We start from the raw sequence: 13,120 nt of genomic DNA on the forward strand, positions 1-13,120 counted from the left end.
TCTGAAAGTTGTTTTCCTGTATGGTATGGTGGGTAACCCCCTCGACAAAATCTGTAGTGAAGTCCACTTTGCTCACTGATGTTTTCAGGTGATGTGGTTTACTTTAGCAGAACTCAAAGTGGTTCTGGGTTCTGAGATTCTGGATTCAACAGGGTGCAGCTGGCAAAGCCAAAGCATAGGAGGACAACTGGCACCTGGCTTCCATAATGGTGAATGAGACTCAGTCTATGCCCTCAAGGAATTGCTGGCTAACAGCAGAGGAGATCAAAATGTATGCTCTATATTCATTTCAACACAGGGTAAAATGCATTCAGTTTTACATGACTGAACAAAGTGCTACAGAAGCACAGAAGTGGAAAAGACTTATTCTGAGTGGGAGTTTGGAAAGGCTCCAGGGAGAGATGATATCATCCTCCCTGGGTTAAATGACTATTATGAACTAAATGTATCACCCTAAAACTCCTATGTTGAAATCCTAACCTCCAAAGTGACATTATTAGGAAGTGGGGACTTTGGCAGGTGACTGTAAAGGTAAAGCTTTCACAAATGGGATTCTTGCTCTTATGAAAGAGATCGCAGAGAGCTCTTTTGTTCCTTTCTGCCATGTAAAGACATAGTGAGAAGACAGTGTCTACCAGGAAGGGTCCTCACCAAACACTGAATCTGCTGGCACCTTGATCATGGACTCCCAAGCCTATAGAATCATGAGAAATGTTTGCTGTTTAAACCACCCAGTCTGTGGTAGAATGAAGAAAGGGAAGTTGAACAGAAGAAAAACAACTCTGTGCACTACTCGTGTTGGAAAGCCAGAACTGGAGTTGAAATCTTTGACCCTCCATTCCAGTTCTCTACTCATTACTGTTTATTCATTTAACACATATTTACAGAGTATTCTATCAGAATTGTATTTGGCTACAAGCAACAGTATACCCAGTCAATGGTGTCTTACATAGCAAAGGTCTAGAGACAAGAGGTAGTGTTGGCACTGTTTTCTAATACCATGCAGTATCAGTTTCCCAAGCATGACACTGCACTTCCTTGCCTCTGATCCTTTGCCCGCTCCTCTGCTCTCCATCTCTACTTGTTAGTCATTCTCTTAGATCGCTAGGGCTGCTATAACAGAAATACCACAGACTGGGTGGTTTATAACACCAGGCTGACACATACTTTCCTTTCTTCATATCAACCATTAAGTTAGATCATGGCAACAGAACCTTAAGAAATATCTTTCAAAAATGGAATGCAGTCATTCAAAAATGGTAATATTATTTTGTCATTTAGTATATTACATGGTGGCATTTCAAAGCATTGACAAAGAAAGTATTATTCATTAAATGATGTTGGAATAATTGACTAGCAATTTGAAAAAGAAATAACTAAATCTCTACCTTGTTTTCTATTCCAAAGTAAAATCCAGGTAATTCAGATTTAAAGGAAAAACATGAAAAATAATAAAGTTCCGGAAGAAACTATGGGTGATTGTTCTTTATAAATGAGAGATGGAAAAAGGCTTTTTAAGTGTGACAAATAAGTATAAACTCAAATACAGTGTAGGCCTGGGGTTAGGAGGACAGGTTCTAGAAGATACCACCTGGGTTGAAATCTTGGTTCCACACACATATTAGCTTTGTGACCTTGAAAAAGTCACCTAATCGATCTAAGCCTCAGTTTCCTCATCTACAAAACTATGATACCTATGTCAGAGGACTAAATAAGGAAAATAATTTTATGTGTAAAACATTCTGGAATATAAACCAAAAGGACATAAATAAAATGTGAATGGTGGTTATTTCTAGTTGATGGAATTATGGGTGAATTCCCCCCCCCCTTTTCTATATTCTACAGAAAAATATTTCTAATTTTGTATTTTCTGTAGTGAATTAAAATATTACTTCTCTCTGAGTGTCAGCATAGCATTGCAATTATGATCATAGATTCTGGTTACAATCACTTACTAGTTCTATGAGCTTAGACAAGTTACTTAGCCTCTATCTCAGTTTCCTCATCTGTAAAATGGAGATAATATTTCCACCATAGAATTAAGTGAATTAATATAGGTGAAGTGATTAGAGTAATACCTGTCAAGTAGTGTTCTACGAATGTTTCAAATATTATTAATATTTTCTGTTCTAAGTCCTTTCTCTCAAAATTCCTATTCTTCGGATGTCTTTAAGTCAACAAACTAAGTTACAGATATATGTGAGTAGCTCATTATAGTTTAATGCAGGTGTGTGTAGACTATAGCCAATGGCCAGGTGGCCCTTGAGTTAAGAACAGTTTTTACATTTTTAACGAGTGAAAAGACAGAGAGAGAGAGACAGAGAGAAAAGAATTGCAAAAGAGACAGTATGTGGCCCACAAAGCCTAAAATATTTACTATCTGGGCCTTTTTGGAAAAAGTGTGCTGCCTATTGGCTTAATTTCTTTTCCCTTTCAAATATGCTTCTGATTTAAAACCATGTGACAAATACCAAGGAATAAATCTCTAAAGGTAAAATTTCAAGATACCCTGTAAATAGGAAGGGATATAATTTTGGAAAAGGAAGATTTTATTCCATCTTGTGAATATTTGCTTCCCTGCTCTGTGGCAAGATAATGTTTTCTTCCGGTGGTTAAAAATCACTTCATGGTAATTGAAGGCATAGAACAGTAGGATCAAGCAACACAAAAGGTACTCTTATCAGGCTGAGAGGAATCTCAAGAGAGTACTGTGTTTCTCTTGGCCAAGTCTGTCCTGCTGATGATGGCAATCTAACTGCTATGGGAATCCAGAATCATATCGGGTCTGGAATCTGCAAATTTGCTAGGCTAAGTATCCAGTTCCTTGCCATAGACCTTTGTGATAATGATTTTAAAAGTAGGAAAGCTGACTCATGAAGTCTTTCTAGACCCTGGTTAGGCGTATTTCAGAGAAAGAAAGTTGCCAGTGCTAAAATCTTTAAAAATCTAAGGTTATTAAAAAATAATTGTTCTGAAAAGGGGGAAAGGTAGCTCTTTAGTTTGTTTGCAAACAGCAAGAGTATTAACAACCTGTACTAACAACTATCTGAGTAACTTTACAGTTTTACTCAGGCTTAAGCAATCTGTAGCCTTTCCATTTGTTTTCATATGCAAACCATATAAAGTATATATGGTTTTCACTCAAAACACACCACCAATGACAACCAAGTAGTAGTCATTTGCTCTTACTGGAGATAATGACAGCATTTCACAAGTCATTAACGATTAAACCTCTTTGCAAATATGAGAAGAAAAAAACAAATTGATGATACACGGTCTTAATCCAACCATTATTATACTTTGGTTGTTATTCTTTTCAGCATTTCATAATATGCATTTAAAATATATTTATAATCAGAAAATTTGGGGCAGGAAATATGTAACTTGTTTTTAAAAGAACCAATTTCTTTTGCCTACAAGACATCACTAAAAACAAACTTAGTAATGTTGCTTAAGGAAGTCTGAAATAACCTTTGATAATCTATGTCAGTACAACAAAGCATGCACTATAAATCACAGAAGACTTACTGGTCAAGGAGGTATAAGACATGCACTCTCTTGCTGCCTCCTATTCTAAGGGTTTCAGCATCTCACCTGTAAAGTAAGAGCACTGAGTCTCCATAGTCTCAACAGTCTTCTTAAAGCCTGAAGATTAATGATTCCTAAAAAAGATTTTATTGTTTTACATTGATTGCAAGGAAGTTTATAGATATAACATTTATATATTTATGCATATAAATTTATATATTTATATATACTAGTAAATACTAACTGGGATATAAAAGTTCCTTCCATGCAGAAATACACATAAAAAGACCATTTCTAATTTTTCAGGACTTTTTTTTTTTAACCTGGAGCAACTGAGGTAAATAGTTTCACTTACCAGATAGACTGTTTTTTTTTTTTTTTAAGCAATTTAAAGTCCCAAAGGTAAATCTTTATCCTTATAAACCAACAAAACAAAGTTAATTCAAAACAAAGTGACAGCAACAAACCTGCAAGGAGTAATCTAAGTGACAGAGTGAGGATAAAACATTAATTGGTTCATGGGTGCAGAAATTAGATGAAGAAAATTCTACCATTATGCTCTTACATGGAGGAAGGTGACGCAGGAAATTCTTCCTTGCAGTAAAATTCAGGATCGACCTTCTCCCCTACTTAATTTTTTTAAGGACCAAACTACCCCTTCTTGTGGAAAATAATTTTGCAGCCTGAAGATTATTTCATTAATCTATGGATAATCCTTCTTTTCAGGGTAACAGTAGAATTGCCTTGAATGGAAATTTAATCTCCGTTGCCACCATCCCCAAGCAGGTGAGACTGAGGAGACCAAAAAGGTTTAAGGCGACACCTCCAAAGGGTGGCAAAAACGCACTGGCTGTAGAGATTAAGTTTCTATTGAAAATTTGATTTAAACAGCCTAAATTCGTCACAATTTAAAAAGAACCAGAAATAATCCGTGTTGTAAGCACTTAAGGCGAAGCATACTAGAATCGCTTCCCAGACTGAAGGCTGAGGCAGAATTCGGGACTAGCAGCCACACTCCAGGGTTTCTAAGGTGCTTCAACAACGAAACAACCTGGAACTGTTTCATGAGCCTTGGTTCACACGCGTTTTCCTGCACCAAAAGCCGATGTATTCATCTTCGTCATATTAATCACATTCATAAGCGTAACCATCCTACCAGGCTGCAAAATTAATGTATGTATCAGCGACTTTCCCACAGTGTGTCAAGGCAGTAAATGGATCTCTGCAGAAACTCTCGGCTTCCGGCCCAGCAGTCAGGAAAGCTCTGCGTCCCGCCCCGCCCTCCAAAATCAGCCTCAAGGGCCCTTCCAGCGCTTACCGCGGTCTCCTGCCGCCCTCTGCCGGGCCGCTGGCGTCGGACTACTGAGAGCAGTAGCGCGGCCCCCTGAGAGCGCCACGAGGATGACGTCACTTTTGAGCGCCGCCCGTGGCCGGAAGTTACTCTTCTCCACTTCCGTCCCTCGATTCCGCTCCAGACACCGGAGGCGGGAGTGAAGCTCTTTACCGCGCTTAGTTACAGTCCAGGTTGAGGTCGGTGACTCGCTGCCGCTAAGCTTTTTCATTTTTAGAAGCGGGTCTGGGTGATTGTGTTGTATAGCGGAGTCCCATCCCTAGCAGCTCCTTGAGGAGTTTCCTTGTAGAAAGAGGGGTGAGGAGAACAAGTGGAGTGGAACCCATAAGTTCGAATCTTGCTTCAGCTAGCTAAGTCAAGTTAGTAGTGGAGCTCGGCGCTTTTTCTGATTTTGTAATTTTAGGAATGATACCTACCTTTTAAGCTGTGGAGTTTAAGTAAAATAATGTATATGAAGCACTGAGTTTTGGTTTTACGAATCATTCTTTATTCGGCTACCGTTTTCCATCATACTCAGGAACGTACCTGGCATTTTCTTGTCAGTTATCTCTGGGAGATTCTTAGTATACAAGAGATTATGCATCTCACGGGAACATTATACAGTGTTATGTGAGATTTAGCTCTTTATTTTGTGTTACAAAGTCCTGACAATATTTTGTCCCACCCTCCCTTTTATTTTTCCATTTCTAGGGACATCAGTTTTCCAGTTTTTCTGGAGGAATGCAAAGCCTTCTTTCCTTAAGACAAATGAGGTGAGAAATGCATTGTTGTAAAGATCTACAAATTTACCTCGTTATGTCAAAAGAAGACCAACTGAATGTTGTATCCTGGAACCAGTGGTTACCCATTTCCATTAAAAACCTCTTTGTCCAGGGAATTGTGGAGCAGAGGGGAACATAAATCCTTTTTATTCCTTAGACCTCACAAGTTACAGGTACAGAGATTTTCAGTATATTTGTTAATTTTGGCCTTTAGCCCTTGCCTTTGATTAGTTAAAATGTCAGTATGAGAGACAGGTTGACATAAATTATAGAATATTAATTACTTTTGTAATTCTTAGATTGAGGCATTTGATAATCTTGCATTAGGCTGCTGAAATATTTACTCACCTTGCTAGATATAATCGGACTATTTTGAATGGATATTAGGTGCTAAAATAATATTGATGTTTATCAGGTTTAATTTTTTTGTGTTGGAAACTGAAAAACAGCTTTTATTCAATTTCCCCCCCCGTATATATTAATGTCCCCCCCCTTTTTTTTTTTGATCTTACATTTTCTGAATTTTTTATTTTTATACAGTTTTTAAAGGTTGTATTCCATTTACAGGTTTTACAAATACTGGTTTTATTTCCCGTGTTGTACAATACATCCTTGTAGCCCACCTTAAACACCCAATAGTTTGTACCTCCTCTTTCCCAACCCTATATTGCCCTCCCCAACCCCATCACTGGTAATATCTGTGAGTCTGCTTTTTTAAAATTATATTCACTAGTTCTTGTATTATTTAGATTCTACATATAAGTGATATCATACAATATTTGTCTTTATCTGTCTTATTTCATTTAGCATAATGCCTTCCAAGTCCATCCATGTTGCTGCAAATGGCAAAAATTTCGTTCTTTTTTATGGCTGAGTAATATCGTATTGTATATATGTATATATACTACATTTTCTTTATCCATTCATCTGTTGATGGACATTTAGGTTGCTTCCATAGGTTAGCAATTGTAAATAAAGCTGCTAGAATGCATGTATTGGGTGCATATATCTTTTTGAATTAGTGTTTTTGTTTTTTTCAGAGATATACCACGAGTGGAATTGCTGGGTCATATGGTAGTTCTGTTTTTAGTGTTCTGAGACCCCTCCATACGGTGTTTTTTTAAGTTTTTTTTTTTGAGTTACAGTTTCCATACTGTTTTATACAGTGGCTACACCAATTTATGTTCACACCAACTGTGTATGTCCCCTCCTCCCTTTTTATGTAAGTGATATTATCCTAGCCATACTGTTAAGCAGTTTGCCACTTAGAATATCTTGGACATCTGTCTGTTGTGTTAGATCTGCCTCATTTTTTAAAGCAGGCTATATAGTATTATACTGCATACATATATGACAATTTATTAATCATTCCGCTATTGGTGGCCATTTGGTGGGTTTTTTTTGTTTGTTTTTTGTTTTCGCTACGGCAAATAATATTATAATGGTCATCTTTTTTTTTTTTTAGTAACAAATGTGCATTCTTATCCTTTGTTTTCTCTGAATAATCTCCAAGAAGTAGAAATGCTGGATTAAAATGTATGATGGATGGTGCCAAATTCCCTTACAACAGTGATATTTGAGAATTTCCCCTATTTTCTCATATGTTTAACTGCTGATATTAGTTACCATTGTTCTTAGGCTTAGCTGAGACTTAGACTGCTCATGCTATTTTCTTGGGTCAATTTATTGCAATTACATTATTGCAATCAAAAGCAAGTTTTTGTTGCCAGTTCTAAGTCCAGTTCAACTCTTTTTTTCCCTATATGAGTAGAATACTTCGTTTTACATTCATTAATAACAAATTACTATGAGACAAATGATTCACTTTAACGTTAAGTCGAAGATTTGTGGGAAAATGTTATTTGAATGGGGTGTTGTACTATGGATGGACATCGGAAGGATGGCCTTTCTGAATGACAGAACAACTTAAGCAAAGGCAGGGAAACAAGAATGGTCAAGGGTATTTAGGCTTAGAGATTTGAGAAGCATTGGTACTTGGTTGTGAGGTTGTAGAATAGAAGAGACAGCTAGAAAGGTCAGTCTGAAGATTTTACCTTGTAGAGGAGAGCTACAAAGATTTTTAATCAGGAAATGAGGGACATAATCACATCTTTGTTTTACAAATGTACTGTGGTGGCAGTTTTAGTGACTGATCCTAGAGAAGCAAGTTAGGCAGCTGTTACAGACCGAGTGAGAGAATAGCAAAGAGTGGAGTGGTTGGATTTCAGAGATACTGGCAGCTGAATATAAATGATTTGATGACTGTGAGGTTGAAGAAGAGAAAAAAAGCAAAGCTTACTTTCAGACTTTTTTTAATCATGAATGACTATTAGCATAATAGTGACTTCATTAATCAGAGGAGAGCTAGTTTGTTTGAAGGGCTGAGAAAGATGCTATTTGGGTTTGGACATGTTAATTTGTGTGAAAGATCCTTCCCTGGAGAACGAATTATAACCAAAGACATAAAATCCACCTATGACAGATTCAGGAGAAACCTTAATTTATTACTCTTTTGTTGAGAAATTTGGCATGTTTTTACTTACTTTAGTTTGTCACTAGTAAATTTTTTTTAACTCTCTGTGGCTTGTTCAGCCCTGTTTCTCAGGAGTAGAGTGCATTGCCTAGAGTAGTGACCTTCAGACTTTTTTGATCATTTACACACAATAAAAAAAGGTTTGTACATGTACCTCCAATATATGTATATTTATTTACTGATTAGTTACATACATGTTTTATAGTACTATTATATTATATGCATTATAAAGCATATAAAAATAGAAATTTTAAAAGATCAAGACAAATATAAATTGCAGTTTTACTGTTTTCTTCGTGCATCCCATTGGATAATCTTGTACCCCTCTTTGGAAAGCACTGGCCTTATCTACAGCTGTCAGTGTTCTGTCCTATTATCCAGTAGAGGTCACCCTTGAGCAGCTGGAAGAGAGAACAGGTTGAGCTGTGCAAGGTAGACTTCATTCTTTAGGTAGGAGAATCTTACTATTTATTTTCTTTCTTTCTTTCTTTCTTTCTTTCTTTCTTTCTTTCTTTCTTTCTTTCTTCTTTTCCTTTTTCAGTTTTATTAGGTAGAATTATTACAGTTTGACTGCACATACACATTATATTACATGTAAATACATATATACAATATACTGCACTTTTTTTTAGTTTACATATATTACTAATTATTGTTTCTAGAACAGATTAGGTCTTTAGCTTTTTAAACTTACATAGTTATCAAAGGAATAAAGCCAACTACAAAATAAGAATCAACAGAATGTGGTAACCCAATCATAAAAGACAGTCAAATGTGCTTACACATTATTTTTAAGTTTTTAAATTCATGCATTTTGGGAAGAGTGCAGTTACAGAGTAGTAAGTGGTGTTGTAGAGACATGAAGAATAATGATCACAGAATATGGCACAATCTGAAACGTGCTTTTGCTGTTGTTTGATGTTTACTTTGTGAGTGTCCTGCATTTTGTTTGAATGTTATTTGAATCTATTATTTTGGAATCTTTTCCTAATTCTTTGAGGATCTATAGGTTATCTGAGTTACAGAAATGTTCCAGCCTTGTAGGCATGATCCAATAAAAGGACAGACACAGAGGAGCTTCTTTTATATGGATCTTGAAAGCAGGTCAATGTAAAAGTTGCTGAATTGTTACCATGGCACCAGGAGCACAAGAAAAGCTGGATATCTAGGTATTTTCTTATAGAAATGACCATGATCCTTATAGGGTCCTAATATAGTCTTTTATCTGTTTAACATGTGTGTTTGTATAATATTATATATGTTGTTTTACACAGCATTCCAAAAAGTTTGGGCTACCTGACCGTTACGGCACCAAGAAACCTCTTGTGTATGAGAAGTAACTTTCTCTTTGGTTCAAGATGTTGGATGATCCACTTTTCAGCAGAGATCCTCCTTAAATCAGTTTCATTTAGGCTTTTTGGTGTGAAGCATGGTAACGCATACAGTGAGTCTTTGGCAAATGAAGAACTGCTGAATAACTTACTTACTATGGGAGTCGATGTTGACATGGCAAAGAAACGGCAGCCTGGAGTTTTTAATAGGAAGGGTACCAATGAACAGGGCCTGAAGACATTTCTTCTGTCTAAAGGAGCTAGCAAAGAAGTGATTGCTAGCATCATATCAAGATACCCACGAGCCATGACACGCACACCTGAAAGTCTTTCATATCGGTGGAATCTGTGGAGAAGAATTATGACATCAGACCTTGAAATTGTAAATATTTTGGAGCGTTCCCCTGAATCCTTTTTTCGGTCCAGTAACAACCTAAACTTAGAGAATAATATAAAGTTCCTCTACTCGGTTGGATTGACCCGTAAATGCCTTGGTCGATTGTTGACCAATGCCCCGCGTACGTTCTCCAATAGTCTTGATCTGAATAAACAGATGGTTCAGTTTTTGCAAGAAGTCTGTTTATCTTTGGGTCACAATGATCCCACAGATTTTGTCAGGAAGATGATTTTGAAAAACCCTTTCATCTTAATTCAGAGCACCAAACGGGTAAAAGCTAACATTGAGTTTTTACAGTCAGCTTTCAACTTGAACAATGAGGAGCTGCTTGTTCTGATACGTGGTCCAGGAGCTAAGATCCTAGACCTTTCCAATGATTGTACCAGAAGAAACTACACAAATGTGAAAGAGAAGCTGTTTTCTCTGGGATTGTACTGCAGAAGAGGTACAGAAGTTTGTTTTAAATTATCCAGGTTTGATTTTCTTGGGAGAGAAGAAGTTTAGTGATAAAATAGACTGCCTCATGGAAGAAAAAATTAGCATTTCACAAATAATTGAAAATCCTCGAATTTTGGATTCCAGCATAAGTACTTTAAAAAGTCGAATCAAAGAATTGGTAAATGCTGGCTATAACTTGAGTACATCAAATGTCAGTCTTCTGTCTTGGAGTCAAAAAAGATATAATGCTAAATTGAAGAAGTTACATAATCACTAGAACGCTGTTCTGGGGAATTAAGAAAAAGTCAGTCTTATAATGTAGTGATATAATTTCATTTTGAATCTGGACCTATTAAAAAGGAGAGGTTTGATTTCTTAACTACATGTATATTGTTCCTTTGGGTGTTTTACTTTAAAGGTTCATAGAAACTCAAGTATGCTTAGTATGCTCAAGTATCATCTTCCCAGCTACCTTTTCTGTAGCTTGAATTAATACAACATCCAATTTTATGGCGTAGGCTGTGGCTGTTGTATGAATGGTAATTGCTGACTGCTAAGGCAGAACACTGTGTAGAAAGAAAGTATAAAATAAGCTTTTTTGGTTTCTGTTAGATTTAAAGATGGACAGATTCATCTGGATAGTTCTATTTCTTCTCATTGTTTTGAATGGCAACCTATTTCTCCTGTTATTTCATGCATCTAAGTACAGTTCCTCTTCAAAATAAAATGCCAGGAAATATCTGAAAACAGAAAGGAAGAATTTTTCATCCCAAATTCTACATACTCCATTTAAACCAGTATGCTTCCCTTTCCCCAGTTTAGGCTCAATTCACTGTGAGTATATTCTGATTTCTTTGAGGACAAGGGCAATGGTGCTTGTCAGGATAATGCTCACCCAAAGATAACAGTCCTAATTTTCAGAACCCATGGATGTGTTACATTACGTTGCAGAATGACTTTTTAGATGTGATTAAGTTAAAGACCTTAATTTAAGGTCCTGAGTTGGGGAGACTATCCTGGATTATCTGGATGGGCCCAGTGTAATCAAAAAGGTTCTTAAAAATGGAAGAGGGAAGTGAAAGAAGAAGTCAGAGTTATGCGATGTAAGAAGGACGATGCACTTTTTCTTTGAAGGAGGAAGGGGACATGAACCAAGGAATGCAGGTGGCCTCTAGAAAATGGAAAAGATAAGGAAGCATTCTCCCCTAGTGCCTCAGAAAGGAATGCAGCCGTGCCAAGACCTTGAATTTAGTCCAGTGAGACCCATGTCAAACTTCAGACCTACAGAACCAGAAGATAATAAACTTGTGTTGTTTTAAACCACTGGGTTTGTGATAATTTGTTATAGCAACAAATAGACATGTAGCAACTAAATAGATGATTATTTGCATTTTAGGTGAACAAGTGTACCTTTTAGTATCATATCTGTATTTCTTCCTCTCAGAATATATCCATCCATCTTTCTGGAATGGCTAATAAGTTAGTGTTTGTAAAGCCCTCTAAATGTATGGGTAAAAAGACTAAATGTAAGTAATAAAATCTAAATAAAGGAATATTTTTGCCTAATGAATGTAGTTTAAAGAAATAGTGATAGTTTCTGTATATTTATGTTTTGTTGGTGTTTTTTCTACTATAAAGAACCAGGAATTTCTAAAGTCATTAATTTAAAAGAGAAACATGCTATCTGTATCTTGAAGACGTTCACAATCTAGCTCTGATATAAACTGAAAGAGAAGGAACAAATTATATGATCTTAATTACTTTTGTTTTCCAGAGGCATTTGTTTTCTAAATATGGGTTTTGAATTAACAATGGCACTTAACCTTTTAAGCTTGCTTTCTTTTTTTTTCTTCTATTGAAATATGGTTGATTTATAATTTTATGTTAGTTTCAGGTGTACAGCATAATGATTCAGTATTTTTACAGGTTATATTCTGATTTCTACAAGACAATGGTTACTACAAGACAATGGATATAATTCCCTAAGCCTTATTTCTTATCACTGATTTCCCCCCCCAAAACTTATTCCCACCACTGATAGAAACAAAATGCCTATTTTTTCAAGGCCATTTGTGTATCAGTGATACTCTTACTATAATTATTTGCAATAAATTATTTAATGGCAAGCAAGGGCTTCATAGAGACATTTCGTTAAAGTAATATATCTAGACACCACTCCTAACTAGCTCTGTAACTTTGTGTAAATATTTTCATTTTACTGAACTTGTTTTCTTATCTATAAGATTAAAAACTGACCTCACAAAGTTGCTAATCAGGTGATATAGGGTCTCTTAAGTTTCTTGCACATAGTAACTATTCACTGGTAGCTGTAATCAATAGTTAACAGTAGCATTTTTAAAAACAGCTTTATCAATGTATTATTCACATATCATATAATATACCAATTTAAAGTACAGAGTTCAATTAAAAATATTTGTAACACCATATAATAATCACCACAATCTAACTTTAGAATGTGTTTGCACCCTTTAAAAGAAACCCTGCATCTATTAGCAGTCAATGTGCATCATATCGTCCCCTCCCACTTCCTTGGCCCTAAGCAACCATTGATCTAGTTTCTCTCTATAAATTTACCTATTCTGGACATATCATATAAATGGAATCATACAATATATGGTTTTTTGTGACTGACTTCTTTATCAGCATAATGTTTTTAAAGTTCATTCTTGTAGCATGTATCAGTATGTCACTCCTTTGTACTACCAAATAATATTCTATTGTCTGGATACAGTACTAGTATTGGGAGTAAGTTATATTGTC

The 13,120-nt window shown here is 36.0% G+C and overlaps 2 protein-coding genes and 1 pseudogene across 7 annotated transcripts in view; 2 read left to right on the top strand and 1 right to left on the bottom strand.

Moving 5' to 3' along the window:
• The window catches only part of AKAP9 (A-kinase anchoring protein 9), a 168,499-nt gene extending 164,862 nt beyond the window's left edge, over positions 1–3,637 (bottom strand). For all 6 annotated transcript variants that reach the window (XM_014553322.2, XM_006177783.3, XM_014553313.2 and 3 more), the window contains exon 1: positions 3,595–3,637. In XM_014553322.2, the coding sequence (XP_014408808.2) occupies positions 3,595–3,622 (28 nt within the window). In that variant the 5' untranslated portion in view covers positions 3,623–3,637. The remainder of the gene's footprint in view (positions 1–3,594) is intronic.
• A 1,341-nt stretch (positions 3,638–4,978) lies between these two features.
• Positions 4,979–11,905, top strand: MTERF1 (mitochondrial transcription termination factor 1). Its single transcript, XM_006177786.3, is given in 4 exon segments — positions 4,979–5,058; positions 5,570–5,631; positions 9,448–10,330; positions 10,332–11,905. Coding segments are annotated over 3 exon segments (1,200 nt in total). The 5' UTR covers positions 4,979–5,058; positions 5,570–5,599; the 3' UTR covers positions 10,617–11,905.
• The window catches only part of LOC106728792, a 334,339-nt pseudogene continuing 326,856 nt past the window's right edge, over positions 5,638–13,120 (top strand).

The sequence above is a fragment of the Camelus ferus genome, chromosome 7 (genome assembly GCF_009834535.1).
Source record: "Camelus ferus isolate YT-003-E chromosome 7, BCGSAC_Cfer_1.0, whole genome shotgun sequence".
Taxonomy (NCBI): domain Eukaryota; kingdom Metazoa; phylum Chordata; class Mammalia; order Artiodactyla; family Camelidae; genus Camelus; species Camelus ferus.